Here is a 15,563-nt window from a genome sequence, read left to right as displayed (position 1 = left end):
AAAACAACATACATACACAGACACACACACAGGGACAGTGTGAGGCAGATGGAACAAACCCTGGACTGTCTTCGATCTAAAGAATGTTATTCTGACCCACTTAGACAAAGAGACAGAGGAAGAGGAGAATCAGTGCGTCTGTCTGCTGGATTTGGAGGCGATGAGTAGCATCTTTATTTCTCTCGCCGCGTCAGTGAAGTGATTGTTAAGAAGGAAATACCCAGAAAATCCCTTTTTGAAGAGCGAATAAGGCCTCTGTCAAATTAGTCGTTCAACAGGTTCTCATTAATAGCTGGTGCTCGTGTTTCATTAAAGAAAGTCTGGGCTCATTGACTGAAACTGAGAGCCATATTCACATCGAAAAGTGGCAATGTGCAGCATGCTTGTGCGGGAAAGGGCGAAAGGACTGGATAAGTGTGTGCGTGTGTGTGAAGGCTCAGCTGCTGATAACTAAATAAATCAACAAGGATCTGCATGTTTCTTTTTCCTCCAGCAGCTTTCATCTGGGCAGATTTCCAAACTTGCAGCTTGTTTTTGAACTCTAAAACCCTGTGCGGCCTGTATAACTGAACAAGCACCTGCTTCATGCCTGCTACTCGCCTTACCTTTGTTGTAATGCCATCCCTGCGCTTCTGTGTGTGTGATGGCTTTATTTCCAAGCTTTTCTATGCCTGCAAGGATGCAAACACAGGCAGGCAGGTGTGTTGTTTTGTGTGGTCCAGGATGAAACCCACAATGCTCAGATGACAGACACACCAGGTCGAGGGTGAAAGGCCTTTGTTCCTCCCTTCTCAACTTACCACAAAAGATATACTGTAGGTCGGAGCCTCCATCCTGACACAACACAGCAAAGCCCCTATAGGTGGGTGAGGGATGGGTGAGGAGGGTCAGGTGTCAGCTTGAAGCCTTTTGAGTCAAAAGCATGTGACCATTTGTGAACTAACCCAGTAACCACATCTGTCAGGATCACAAAGGTCCTATAGTTTAGTGATGTATGTACAGCATATCGATATTCTCTTTGCATTTGCACAAACATGTCCGTGTGAATGAATCACCTGTGGGCCGTAAGACCACTAAGAACCCTCTGAGATGCAGCCCTAGCTCTGAACACCAATCCTAAAAAAGAACTTTTTCTGGAAAAAAAATGGAAAACAGTTTGAAGTTTTAATCAACAACTTTTAAAAAGAACAAAAATTATACATACAGTACATGGAAGAAAGTATTGGGCAACGTGTTAATCTTTAAATTTAGGTATTTTTAGTCCCATTGCCACAGATGCAGGAAATCAGGCACCGAGCTTTTATATTGAAGAATGGATCTTTCCTATGAACTCACAGAATTCAAGTGGGATACTGTAATTGGATGCCACAGCTGCAACAAGACTGTTTGTGAAATTTCCTCCTTCCTAGATATTCCACCATCATCTGTGGTGGGATCAAAGTGGAAGCATTTCAGAACCACAGCAACTCAGCCACGATGTGGCAGACCAGGATTGTGTAGATGTCACCAATGCTCTGTTCTCAGTGACTGCAGAGCTCCAGGGCTGGAGTTTCCATGGCTAAGCTGCTCCTGTAGGTGTAAAATGTAGGTGGCCCAGTATTTTGGCCCATATTGTGGGGTTAACATCATCTGCCAAGGATTAGTTAGACCTCACAGAGTTAAAGACACTTAGCTTTTGCAGAAATGTGACTGCTAACCATGTGACATTAACTTCCATTTTGGTTGTGTAACAGTCATGATGATCATGTAGGATCAAGAGAATAAGGCCCCAGTCATAGTGCCCTGGACACCGGTCCATGACCATCTGGCAACAACCAGTTGTTCAGGAAAAGACTGCTGAAGTCCCAGACACAGGCCCACAGACTGGCCAGTGACCACCAATTTTCCCTAGTGACCAACGTGTTGCTGTGTATTCCCCAACTGGTTGGCTGCTAGCATATTACTGCAGATGACCAAAGTTTGAATGGCAAATTTGTCTACTGTAGTTAAACTGGAAATACTGTGACGTGAACTGGAGATGGAGACTGTTTGCCTTCAAAGTAAAACTTTTGTAACATGCTGGCTACAACTCTGAATACAACTTTTACTTTGGAGGCAAAGCCTCTCCATTCCTGGTTTGAATTAAATGTTTACAATTTGTACTGTCCCTGTTAGTTTGTGTGCATTTGCAGACAAACATGGAACAGGAAACCTTAGCAACGTGCTAGCAACCAAAGCAACGACTAGGGCGTTTTTGGTCAACCACCTTCTGTGCAACTGATTTTATCCAGCGGCATCCAGGAACGACTGCCAACCAGTTGGGGAACATAGTTTCTCTACAAACCAGTGGTTGTATCATGCCCAGTGTCGAAATCTTGAGAAATCTGCACTTTAATATTCTCTGAAGAGCAACTAGTGTTTTGTTGGTTTTTTTTTTTTTGCACTACTTGCCACAGCGCAACTTTTCGTATCGATACGAGACCAAGTAAAAACAGGGTCAGTATTGCTGATAGCATTAACCTATAAACCTCAGCTTATGTGCAGCAATGTGTCATGATTTATAAGATGAAACCTACATTTTTAAATTCTCATCATTTGAACCACTGCGATTTTTTTTTTAACAAAAACAAACCTTTCAGCTTTTTATGCATTTTGAAACTGGGTTTTTTTGTTTGTTTTGAAAACCTAGAATGTAAATATGCCCGTCTCTGAAGCACTTTGTGCCAACTATAAATAAAATAGGCATGAATTAATGCAAAAGGGTTCAGACATGCTTCAAAGAGTGCATTTGAGTGTATTTTTCCATTTCCAGAAAAAAATAATTTAAAGCATTCATTGGTCTACATACTGAACTTGGATAAAAATAAAGTAGCTAGTACCTATCCGATACCAGTACCATATAATATTGACATTTGAATCAATCCGCCCACGTCTAATGTTTGGTTTGGCTGAGAACCTGGCCAATCAAAGCTGACCTGACCATTTCATAGGTGGTCTTTAAAGAGACGGGAGTTCATTTAAGGCAGAACAACAAAAGAGGCGGCGCAGCGAAGTACCATCTGAGAACATTTATTTATTTTTTGAAAATTAAGGCGTATAAACACATTCTCAGATTAAAAAACAAAATAGTGGGTTTTGGCTTCTCAGAAATGTTTCAAACCTCAATATTATCCTCCATGTCACAAACCCTCACCCTGCTTTACATGTGATAATGCTTTTCAGCTGTTACAATGTCACATGATAGGCACACATGATTCTCATATATTCACATGTTAGATTTATGTTGTGAAACTTTTCATGTAACTGGGAAGAGAAAAAAACAAAACAAAACTTGCACATGTAAAATATAATTCCCTCAGAGCTTTCAACCATATCACATGGCATAGACATGGATTTGACATGCTAAGTTGGTAGTAGTTTACAGTGTAATCCAACACTTTGAGGACTGCTTCGGGGTGAACAGTACAGTTCATTTTCAGGTCACAGCTAATAGCATCAGAGAGGTCAAGAGGTCATGAGGGATTCTTGCATAAATTTCAACCAAAAACAAAGATTTGTTTAATTCTTCATTTGCAATAAGAGATGAACAAAAGACCTCAATGAGACAGTGACAGAGGAGCTGTTTCTGTAACATGGACAGATCAAATGTGCAGCTTAGCTTGGTCTCATCCCTGCTTCACTACAATAGTCCAAATTGTAACTAAAATTGGACTAACACCAGCCTCCAGGCCTAATCACACTTCCTCATCAGGAACACGGAAGTGCAGCGACAACGGTCATGACATAAACGGACCGTTTTAAAGCGGGAGAGCAGGAAAAATAGGAATTTGACTTTGTTTGCTGCTCCGTGTAGCACAGGATCCCTGCCACTAGCTATCCCACCCTTCCTCATCAACTTTCAGGCCGGACAACAAAACACACCCATTCCACATTTCTGGATCTAACTCGCTGAGGTGACTTTAGGTTCGCTACAGAAGTGCTCCTTGTCTGCTTGTCTCCTGATGGGGGATCAGCCACCGTCTTAAATAACGTGTTGTATGACTACGGCTGTTTGAACGAAATTCAAACAAGAAAATAAAGAAGTGCACAGAGATAACCAAGTCTAAGACAATCATTTCCTTTGTGAAGCCGAGAGACAGGAGTTCCTTTCCCATGAGACCAGAGCTTAATATTGTGTATAAGAAAACAGGAAGCGTAGTGTTTGCCATCCTTTGCAATTCTCCCACAAAGTCGTGCCTCTCATTTTCCTTAATCGTCCACTTGATCAATTCAGGGCGGTACTAAGAAAAGAGGGGGGATCGAGTCCAACAGGTGTACCTTACTCCTCTCTAAAGAGGGTGGCTCGGATGTCTTTGTCAGCTCTTCTCGTGTCAGTCAACTTGTTTTCATTAAGGCCGAATGATGGAGCGATGGAGGAAACAGGATAGGAGCAGGAGTGAGTCTTAGACTCCTCGTTTCTGCTCATACTCTGCTGATGTTTCTGCTCTTTTACATGAAAGGGAAGTACAGTTCAGAGTGGGAGCACCTCTGGTTTCATCTCGGTGAAGAAAAGCAGCACTGATTCCTTTACAGAAACAAGAAAATCAAAAGCAAGCTTGTCTTTTCTTTTGTCTGCCCGTAGGAGGGTATGAAAGCAAAACAGAAACAGAGAGCGAGCCTCTAATCGCTTTTCTCCATCGGTCAGCGTCTCTTCTGTTTCCTCGTTTTATTAGCCAACAAAGGGAGGAAAGAAAAACCAAACATTGAGAGAAGTCCTCTCTCTCTCTCTCTCGTTGTCAATCAATTCCACTTTATCCATGTGCTTCCCCCACCCTCATAGGTCAGCATCCAGCTGGCACGTCCGACATGAAGTCGAACTCGTTCTGTCCCAGCCAGAGCTCGGGCAGCTCGTTGGCCCGGTCCAAACCTAGCTCCACCACCAGAGACATGAGGACCTCCTCGTCCACAGGGTCAAAGTCGATAATCCCACCAGCGCTGGAACTTTGGTTGGCCATGCCAATCCCGACACCCATCCCGCCTCCTCCAAGGCCTCCAGACGGTGCCAACAGCTGATTACCCGCTCCCAGCTGCGGGGGTCCAAAGCCTCTTTGAGGCCCTCCAGGCCCAGAGTGTCCGCCAGAGGCACTGGCAAGGTTTTGGTAGTGTGAGTTGAGCTTCTGCAGCTGCATGCTGGCGATGAGGTGCGGCCCCGTTTGCAGACAGAAGGGCTGCGGCTTGGAGAGAGGCGTCGAGGACAGGGCCGATCCACGAGAGGACGCGGGGCCGGTGGATGGGGAAAAGGGCGCCACGGAGGTTTTGGAGGACGGGTAGTGGAGGAGGGAGTTGAGAGGAGAGGTGGAAGAGGAAGAGGAGGAGGAGAGGTCCTTCATTGCAGCGTGGGCGTGGCCAGGAAACAGCAGTGAGGTCATCACAGGGAAAACCCAGAACCTGCAGGAGGGGGGAAAGAAGGAAGAGAGAAGAGGTGTTACGTAATGTCATCAAACTGGGACACGAGGAGGAAGAGATAAGATTGTTAGCCGAGTAGAGGCTCTGATAACCAGTTACATCATAGAGGGAAGATATCAATAATGATAAGACCTCAGTAAGATGGCTGAGACAATTCACGGTAAAACATAGAAAAAAAAATATGAAAAGATGTTCATGAAGAAGCTCTTTATTTGCTAGAAAACATTTAATTTACACTTTAAATTATTCAATTCTTTCATTTAACCTATGAAGTTGCATGAAGCAGGTATAACCAGTGTTTAGATAACAAGCAGAAAGTCTGAAGGTTCTCAGTCATCCAGGTCATTGGAGTCTCTTAGTCTCTTAGAACTAAAGATGCTTCTCGGATGAGAGATGAAACGTCTTCAAGAAACTTAAGTCCAGATGCTTTAGACAACAAACAAAAACGTGACTCCTCAACTTCACACACTGGACACACAAAACTATGAAAACTGTTTTCTGAAAACAGTTACAGCACATTAGCAATGCAACCTCGGAGAATATGTACAATACGTTAAACCTACGCACACGCTGCACATCATGCCTCAGTGGGACATTTAGAGCCAGAGTTGCTGCTGCTTTAAAGAGGCCCACTCCTTGGCTGTCTCTTTGTGTGATGGAGAGCAGCACGCAGGTGTCTATCGCTTCATTTTTAGCCCTTTCTCGCTCACGTCCGTCCTTCGCTCTTGTGTAAAAGCAATGCGTCATTACGGCAGCAACAATGGTAAGTTATTAAAGTAAAAGGCAGGAGCTCCTTTTTGTTTGCATTTGGCTGCTGGGTTACTCGCGTCACCACAAATTTTAGTGCAAGGCTCAAAGGGCTGTTGACGCCATGTATGCAGTGAGGCTCCAGGAGTAAATATCCCATTCATATCTTCCATCCTGCATCAGAAAGACAACCTGTCCGGGGTGTACCCCGCCTCTCGCCTGTTGGCAGCCGAGACAGGCTCCAGGCCCCCCGCATCCCTGATAAGGATAAGTGGAAGAGAATGGATGGATCCATAGGGATTTGGAAATGGAGAATGTTCACCTTCAGAGTAAAAGCTGTGAACAGCACTGCAGTCAACATGTTTCAAATGGTGCAACTTCTAATGTGAGAAGGTGGAGAAGTTCAGCCTTCTCCACTTGTGCTGTTACACTTTTTCACAGTTTCACTGCAGCTCGGAGTGTATCTGTGGTCCGTCACTTCCAATCTTATAACAACTACAGCACCAACTAAAGCAACAAGTTGGGGAATACTGGTTTGTGGAATACGTGGACCAGTCTGCAGGCCTGCACGACTAGGGCCTTACTCACGTTATACTACTGGGATCAAACCCTCACAACCACTAACAATCCTACTTTATCATCATGACTGTCACAGTTACACATTAAACGTCATGTGGGTAGTGGTCACGTGTCTGCAAAACCTTACTGTAAAGATTTTCTGAATAGAGAAAACGAATGGGGAAATTCCCTTCCTGAACTAATAATAGCACAGCTAACTTCTGTCTTGAAGAAATGGTTTGGGATGTAGAACCCAGGAAGAACCTACAGACAGCCCTTTCACACCTGTGGTGTTTAGTCAGTTGTCCTCCTTGGTGCGGCTCGTTTGTGCGGATGGGAACACAGTAATCACACTCTGGCACAAAGACCTCGATGCAGTTCCAAATGAAGTCAGCACGGTTCGTTTATTGAATTTGTCAATTTAATCCAATCTTAATCAGACACAACTAAAAGGTGTACCTTGCAAGTTTAAGCTAAACACTTTGCATTCTGGGATGTGTCCCATAGATGTTTAGCACGAGTTAGCAACTAGCCATGAAAGGAAGGTAAATTCTCCAGGTTCTCCAATAGTCTCCAACATCATCTTCTTGTATTTAACTCTGTTGCACCCGCCCCAAACACATCTGGCCAATGAGACTGAACATTCTCACATAGTTTGTAATGATGCATTATGGGTCGTTTTGAGTTTGCTTGTAGCTTTTTCCTGTAGCTTGGTTTGACAGATCAAATCAGATCAACTGATCTGGACCCGAGTAAACAAACTACAGCTTTGTGATACACATCACATACAAAAGTAACTTTGGCGTATTTCCATAAATTTTGACTTAGTCCTTCACCTTTTGGTTTTCATTCATAAATGTCAGACAAACAGCCGCTCTATTAGCCTTCCTTTGTGATGAGTTTTTAAAAGTAAAAGACTGTAGAAGTTCCAGATACCTAAAAACATTTCTTCTCACAATGAGAAATGGATTACTGGGGACACGAGTAACACATGTGACAAATGAGGAAAGGATCACAAACATCCTAAACGGTCAATTAAAAGCGTTTCCTGACAAACATGCAGCCGCTTCAGACCGCAACAACAAAGGCATTGTTGACCCAACAGGCGCGGTAAATCACTGAAGTCACATCTGTCTGGGGAACGCACCATGAGGTGAGGCATGACTGTGTGTGTGTGTGTGTGTGTGTGTGAGAGACTGATGCCTGCCTTTCCCTCTTGACCTATTGAGCAGCAAATTAACCATGAAAAAGCCTGCAAGGAGAAGGCCTGTGGGTACCTATGGGGTTAGTGAGTGTTTATAGGTGTAGGTGTGTGTGTGTGTGTGTGTGTGTGTGTGTGTGTGTGTGTGTGTGTGTGTGAGAGAGAGAGCCTTTGAGGATCTCAAAGAGTGATTGGCTCATGTGGGAGGATAAATACATATGGGCCCTGAGAAGAGGCCATATGTGCCTGTGACTGTGTGTATGTGCATGAGTGTGAGCAGCGAGAAAAAGTTGCCGAGTTGTGTGGGTAGAGATAAAAAGGGTGAGTGAAATGCAACGTGTGTGTGCAGAGAGACTCCTAAAGGCTCATGTTGTCCCTCAGCTGGTTTATATTACACACAGTTCAAACTGCATGTGTGTCCGCATACACACAATCATGCGGCTATCCTTTGAGTAAGTTAATCGCCTAATGATATGTGCTGATCCACACACACACACACCTCTCAGCACTGGCTCTTATTTAGCGAGAACATAATTGCTACAGGCAGGCATGCAGCTGCACTCAACTGATAGAGTTAGCACACACACACACACACACACACACACACACACACACACACACAGAAACCTGCCATTGACAGCTGTTTGGTATCTTTGTGTGTGTGCGTGCATGCGTGTTCATTATTCATTGACTGATTACTGTCAGGGCCAGACTGCACATGGTGTCTCTGCTCAACAGCTTTCCAGCACACGAGTCCAAAACACACAGACACACACACACATACATAAAGGTCTTGCAAAGCTTCTATGTATGGGCTCAAAATGTGGTCATAAATATTTTGTACTTGTAAATTGGTTTTGTACTTGTAAATCAGGATTTGTATGTGTAAAAAAAAAAAAAAAAAAAAAAAAAAAAAAAAATTGTGTGCGCGTAAAAAAGATTTGTGTGTGGACTTAGCCAAAAAAAAAAAAAAAAACCCTGCGAGTTACAAGTACGAATTTTGACCCCATTTTTCTTCCTTTCATCTGATTGGTCAATGTCGTGTCAATCACAAATGTAACAATCCAATCAGAGAACAGATGGGTTTGGCTGTCAGAGGGGCGCTTTTTTGAACATGCCAACCCAGCGTTTTCCTTCATCACCACGAAGGAAAACAGTCTGTGGTCGTCCGAGTTTGGTGATTTTTGTGTCACAGGTCTACGTGTTTAATACAGGGACTTCCACAGCCTTTTCAACAGCGCTGCGGGGTGGGGGCGGGCAGTGTTTTGGAAATGACAGTCTTCATTACAAAGCTGTCTTCGTTATGAATTAGCATAGATGTTTTTAACATTTGAAGAACTAGCAAAAAAAACCAGAAACTCTTGTAGAGGACATAAAGTCAGAGATAGAAACGACAAGGAGCAGGTGCTTCTAGTACAGGTAGAGCTGCTGCAAAAACCCACAGAGCCCAGCAGCCAGCGCAACAAATTCTGGATCTTTTGCTTTTAGTTAGCAGTTAGCATTAGCAGCACATCCTGCATCCGATGTGAAAGGACTTTTATGCTGCGCACATTTATGCTGCGCACTGTGACTCACAGTAACTTTGTGTTAAACTAATCCTAAAGTAATAATGGTATTTCTAACCACTGATATACCACAACTTTATCCTTTCAACAGCTACTGAAAGTTAGGGGACCTAGCTGCTATCGGATATTTATATAGAGACCCTCCAGCTTCAAACTGTATCACCCTTCAAGGACCAGTTCAAAAAAGCGCCCCTCCGACAGCCAAACCCATCTGTTCTCTGATTGGATTGTTACATTTGTGATTGACATGACATTGGTCAATCAGATAAAAGGAAGAAAAATAGTGTCAAAATTCGTACTTGTAACTTGCAGGGTTTTTTTTTTGGCTAAGTCCACACACAAATCTTTGTTACGCACACACAAATTCTTTTTACATATACGAAACTGATTTACAAGTACAAAATATTTATGACCACATTTTGAGCCCATTTCTATAATACATACATTTTAAACTTTATATGGTAAAACCAGCCTTAATAACAATTTTTGGCTTTGATATATTCAGATTAAATACAGCAACCAAAAAGTCCAAACAGCCTCCTCCTGCAGTTCCTTGAGACTGCCTCTAAAAGTTAATCAATCTCCATAGACTCCAGTGTTAAAGTGCTCCACTTTAGAGCATTAAAAAACAAACAAACAAAAAAACAACAACAAAATTTAGCAGTCTGTACCTGTGCTAGTACAACTACATGATCCTTGATGACAAAACAAAATGATGGTTGTACAGTAGCCACCTAATGCTACGTAAGCATTAGCGTTTAAAATTACATTTAATCAGTGAACAGTCTGGAGTGTTCTCTCCTCCAGAAGGAGTACGGCTCAGACTAACTTGCATTCTTTTTAAATTGCCAGCAAGGGGCGGTGCCTCTAGTTGCGACTTCAGGTTTACTTGCTGCATGTAAGGATGTACTGTGTGAGTCTTTATTCAGTCCAAGTGACATCATTGAGAAGCAATATAGATTAAAACATGCTTTTATACCACTGTTAACAACTGCAACAGCATCAATAATTACAATAATAGCACTACTACCACCATTATTAACTTTCACCACTAATACCACCACTACACTTTATTTTTTATTCATACCCCCACCACTACTATTTATACCACTATCACCATGACTACCTGCTACTACTGATACCACAACTACTGCTACTCCTACTGCCAACAACCACCCTTCTCCCCCATCACCATTACGAATAACCAAACCACTACCACCAACACCAAACATTATTATTGATCATAATGTTACAAAGAAGAAAATTATAATAAAGGCAAACCAATAAACAGAATAGCCCTATCTGCTCCCTTCTTTTATCAAATGCATCACTTTCTCCACGAGCTTCTCTATAAACACTTTCCTGATGATTTTATGGGCTTGATTGCTTCTTTCAGGTCATCTTGAATAAAACATGGAGGTAACTTTGCAATTTACAGTCATTATTAGAGTCAGAAAGGAGGATTATCCAGGGCTGAGGACCTGTCAGTCACTAGTTGTTAGCCGATAAGTGCCATTAGTTTCCTCACTCATCATGTACGGTTTTACAAAAGGACCTTACAGAAGGGCAAACTGTGACGTCACGTCCTACGTCTATGATCAAAAACCAATGAAACAAGTCAAACCACCATTGCAGCACAAGTTGCTTCTCTGAGACACATAAGTCAGATATAATAAACCTCAGAAAAATCACAAATTAAAACACATGGAAGAATCTTAACAGCAAACAGAGTGTTAGAAGCATTAAAGTCTTATTCTGAGGTACAATCAGCAGATCTGTTCCATGCTTTTTAAATCAGATTTTACCAGTGATGCTATTTCTGACTTTTTCCTTTTACATTTTGGTAACCACAGAGATTGAAATGAATAAATTCAAATAACACTTCAAAAATAACTTCCCAGGTAAGCGCCTGGAGATTATGGCCACCGTGTGGAGAGACTTCTCCAGTGTCCATTAAGCTCCGACTACATCTGGAGTGGCCATCCTTGCCTTTTGTTGCCAGCACAGTTATCGTCTCGTTCCCCTCGATCAGCTTCAGTCTTAATTGACGTTGAAGGGGCTTAATCACATCTTAAACGTTGCTCCCCAAACAAGGAGCAGAGAACACACACACAAAAAAAAAAAATTACAGATGCTGCCACATGTGCAGAAACCCAACATGTTTTATGCAGGCCGACTTCTGCTGACCTGATGTGCCAAATTGTTTGTTACTTGGAGCCATCTGGGAAGTGCTCCATGGAAGCTGGCGCATATGAGATACTTTGTAGGTCATTAAATGAACCTCTGTGTACTGAGGACTGAACTGAACCAATCAGATGAATGAACAACACTTTGAAGAGAGCAACAACAAGGAAAAGCTAGCTAAAAAAGAAGAAAACAAACCAAAAGAAAATCACAGCACAGTTGTTATGATGATGGGAGCTATCCAGAAAAGCCACAATCAGGCTGTAAATGTGGTTTTAAATGCTATAACGTTACAATCGGAGTCTATGGGGATTGACTCATTTTTTTGGAAGCAGGCTCAAGTGGCCACTAGAGGAAGTGCAGGTTTGGGTTTTTTTTGCTTCATTTTTTATTAATGAGGAAATAAAGTGAATGTATTCTTCAACAACCTCCTTCAACATTGATTATCAAAGCTGCCTGCTGGATAACTTTTCAGTTTGCAGTCAGTTGTATTGAACTTGACACTCGTTCCTCACTACATTTTCTAAATTCAACATCCCAGAGCTCTGTTATTGTTTTTTTTCTCTTTTTAGATATTTTTAAAAAGCTGGTTTCTGGTATCTGTTTGGGAAAATCTGTGTATTTAATTTCTGGGCTGAGCTTCTTTGGGTGTAAAACAGAAACTTCCTTCCTTAACGGCTTGTTTCGGTTTAAATCATCACAGACCTCGTGGTTTACACGTGCCACATATCAGAAATTGTGGGTATTTAAGCTGCCAGATGCAGTCAGAGATGAGAGGGGGAGGCATAAAAGCCAAATAAAAGAAGATGAAGCTTCTTTGTTCTTGGTTTTAAAAGCAAAAATAAGGATTTTACATTGAGTTGGGAGACTTCTGCTAAAAGTGATGAATATGACTTGTTTGTCCTCTGCTAGTGCCTTCTGTTTCAGTCAGATGCGAGGATGAAGCGGGAGGGCCGGGGTTAGGAAGGATGCAGTGTGTGAAACGGCTGGACGAGGGCCAGTATTTTTTTTTCCCTGTTCACAGCTGACCGGGGCTCATTGTGTTCTCCCACAGCTTTTTATGAGATTGGTGAAATCAGCCCTGGCTTCTTGTTTCCCTGTAAATTCTTTCATTAGCAATCCAGGCTCCTGTGTTGGCTTGCAGAGTGGCTCCTGTTTGTTTTAATTAGAAGCAAGGAAAGTCTGCTCTCCCTCGAAACTGACAACAACACAGTTTTCAAGCACAAAAACATCAAGAAATTATGAGAACTGAGCATTCTGATATCTTTGCGTGGCACCTTTTGTTTTCCTGGAAAGTTGAATTTTAAATTAAATGAGCAAATCCTCTGAAAGGGGTCCATTTTTGGAAGCTTTTATTTTGAAATTGACTGTCCAGCAAGTAATCAATTAAAAAATTAGCTTCCAGCACTAGTTAAAGTTAGAGTTGGATGTCTCGAGACCGGTCTTGGTCTTGACAGTCTTTGGTCTTGGTCTTGTCTTAGTCTCGGATCCCTCGATCTTGTCTTGTCCTGGTGTCTCGGTCTTGCTTTCTCAGATCAACATAGTGGTCGGGAGATTTGGAATCAACAGTATCCATGACACACAACGTAACGTTCGATAATGTGTCATGCGCAAAAGCATCAGCTCTAAGAGCCGTGCTTAGAGAGTGCTTTGTAGTGAATCAGAAGAGTCGACTCCCATTGAGCGAGAGCCGGCTCCTCACTTGATTTCCTTTCGCTGCTCAGCTCTCACACAGTGGCTCAGCTATGCTCCAATCCCTCCATATTGTGGCCAATCACATGCGAGGATATAGGATAATATCATTGTGTAAAAAACAGAGAGGGTGAGAGACGCAACAGTCAAGTGGAGTGTGCGTCTGTCCTCTCAGTAAGTGAGTGAGACAGCAGACAGCGGTGAGGAGGGCTGTGCGAGTGCATCACAAAAACACATAAATATGCCTGACACCTGTAAACGAATCAGCAAAAAAGTCTTTAAACTGCAGGTTTAAAGACTTTTTTTGTCTCGGTCTCGACTTTGTCTTGACTCGGTCTGTCTTGGTTTCGTCTTGGTCTCGATACCCTCTGGTCTTGGTATTGTCTTAGTCTTGGTTTAGGTGGTCTTGACTACAAGTCTAGTTAAAGTACCAATAAAGTGACTAGTTGACTACATTTACTCCCCATAACCTTTACATAGGTCTTAATTTCTCATTTGTATCCTAACATATGTACGTGTGCATTCATATTGTGAGTATTTATATAGATGTACATAATCTACATACTGTAAATACCATATACTCCATTTCTGTACCAGTATGTTTTCTCCACTATGGCAATAAGACAAATTTGACAATGAACATAATTCGGATTTTGATCCACTGTTTATGAGGAAGACTGTAAACACTTCCCACAATTTAAGTGATTTTGTCCAAGTTGGAATGACAGGATAAGCTTTTCCAAATAATTTCCTGCCACTGATTTAAACTGACAGCTAAAGTGGAGAGCAGGGGCAGAGCTGCAGTTGGGAAGCTTGCAACTTCATTAAAAGTACTCTGGTTCCACAGACCTGACACCCCATTGATCTGAAGCTTTCCCTCCAAAAACAAAAAGTCAGGGAGTGTAAAGTCCACATGTGATCAGAATATTGCAGCAGTGCTGTGATGTATCACCAAACCACCAACTCACAAGGGTTTCAATTACACAATTAAGCCCTGAAGAGCAAAACTGAAACGTCTGTCTCCGTCTCACACACACCATATGGTGCCCACTTCCCTCCGTCCCCAGCCTGACTGGTCACTCCTTTTAATTACCTTCACACTGAGGGTAGTTAATGAGAAGCCAATTAAAAAGACCGACTTAAAAAGGAGAGAGCAGCAGCTCAAAGTCGCCCAAGTTATCCATTAAAATAAATGTAAAAAAACAACAAAAAACTTCACTGCACTTGTGCCTGAAAAGGCTCCAGCTGCGGGCAGAAACCGCTTGACCTCATTTTAAAAGTGTTAAGCAAACACCGGAGAAGAGAGAAGGAAACTTTCCGCAGGATTTAGCGCACACTGACGGCTGCGGTCACAGCGCAAAACAGCGCAACGGAGTAGATGATGGACCCACCTGTGAGGAAAAGCCGCCGTCCCGTGCAGGCTGGAGAGCAAAAAGCAGACTTAAATGAAAGTGGGAGAGAAAAGTAGACTTAAAGAGCCGAGTCCGTACAGTCCGTAGCGCTGGGAATAAAAGCCGGTTGGTACCGATTTCAGAGAGAAGCTGAGAGCTGCTCAGGTCCGCTGATACGCGCACAGAGACGTCGGAGGGTTTGTCCGCTCCTCAGCGAGCGCGCTGCTGAATAAAAAGCATTTTGTGCTTCTCTTCTCACCGACCAGCCCCGGTGTGTGTGTGTGTGTGTGATATCTGCAAACCACGGACTGGATTCATACTGGATCCGGATCATGGAGCCGCTGAAGAGGCTTTAAATCTCAGTATAACCACGGGTCACATCACAGGGGCCATATGTTAGTCACACACTGACCGAGATTATTAGCTACTTTATACAGGAATTTCTTTATTTATTATGTCAACATATAAGTATTTCTTCCTTTAATATTTTTATAAACATATATTTATGATATATATAATTTCTTTTATAGTATTTTAAAAATCTATTATTAAAATCTGAGGCCCTGTTAATGTTCCTGTAATTCTTCCAATATCGATAACAGTTTAAATCTAAATATTCTGAGATGATGTTAATTTCATGCAAACTACAGTGCACAGATTAATGGTTTTTCTGCATATGTGTCTCACTGAGATATGTTTCTGATCACCAGAGTAAACATAAAACACGGTTTTAAAATTATATTTCATTTATTAAGGGGAAAAACCTACTTGTGAAAAAGTAATTGCCCCGCTGAGTCCCAT

The 15,563-nt window shown here is 42.4% G+C and overlaps 1 protein-coding gene across 1 annotated transcript; it reads right to left on the bottom strand.

Moving 5' to 3' along the window:
• Positions 1–3,032: 3,032 nt before the first annotated feature.
• cited1 (Cbp/p300 interacting transactivator with ED-rich tail 1) lies at positions 3,033–14,996 on the bottom strand. The gene is made up of 2 exons (XM_086276506.1): positions 14,763–14,996; positions 3,033–5,406 (listed from the first exon to the last, which is right to left on the bottom strand). The coding sequence occupies exon 2, from the start codon at positions 5,385–5,387 to the stop codon at positions 4,800–4,802; it is 588 nt and encodes a 195-aa protein (XP_086132632.1). The 5' UTR covers positions 5,388–5,406; positions 14,763–14,996; the 3' UTR covers positions 3,033–4,799.
• Between the last annotated feature and the right edge of the window lie 567 nt (positions 14,997–15,563).

Source organism: Aulonocara sp. 'chitande type north' Nkhata Bay, linkage group LG3 (assembly GCF_057382095.1).
Source record: "Aulonocara sp. 'chitande type north' Nkhata Bay isolate Kocher_YH1m ecotype deep benthic linkage group LG3, A_spYH_male_GT1.1, whole genome shotgun sequence".
NCBI lineage: Eukaryota > Metazoa > Chordata > Actinopteri > Cichliformes > Cichlidae > Aulonocara > Aulonocara sp. 'chitande type north' Nkhata Bay.
The sequence above is the reverse complement of the archived record's forward strand: the minus strand, read 5'-3'. Positions and strand labels throughout refer to the sequence as shown.

What these genes read in the sequence shown, in the direction of transcription:
- cited1 (XM_086276506.1), bottom strand. Translation starts at nt 5,387, where the DNA reads ATGACCTCACTGCTGTTTCCTGGCCACGCCCACGCTGCAATGAAGGAC.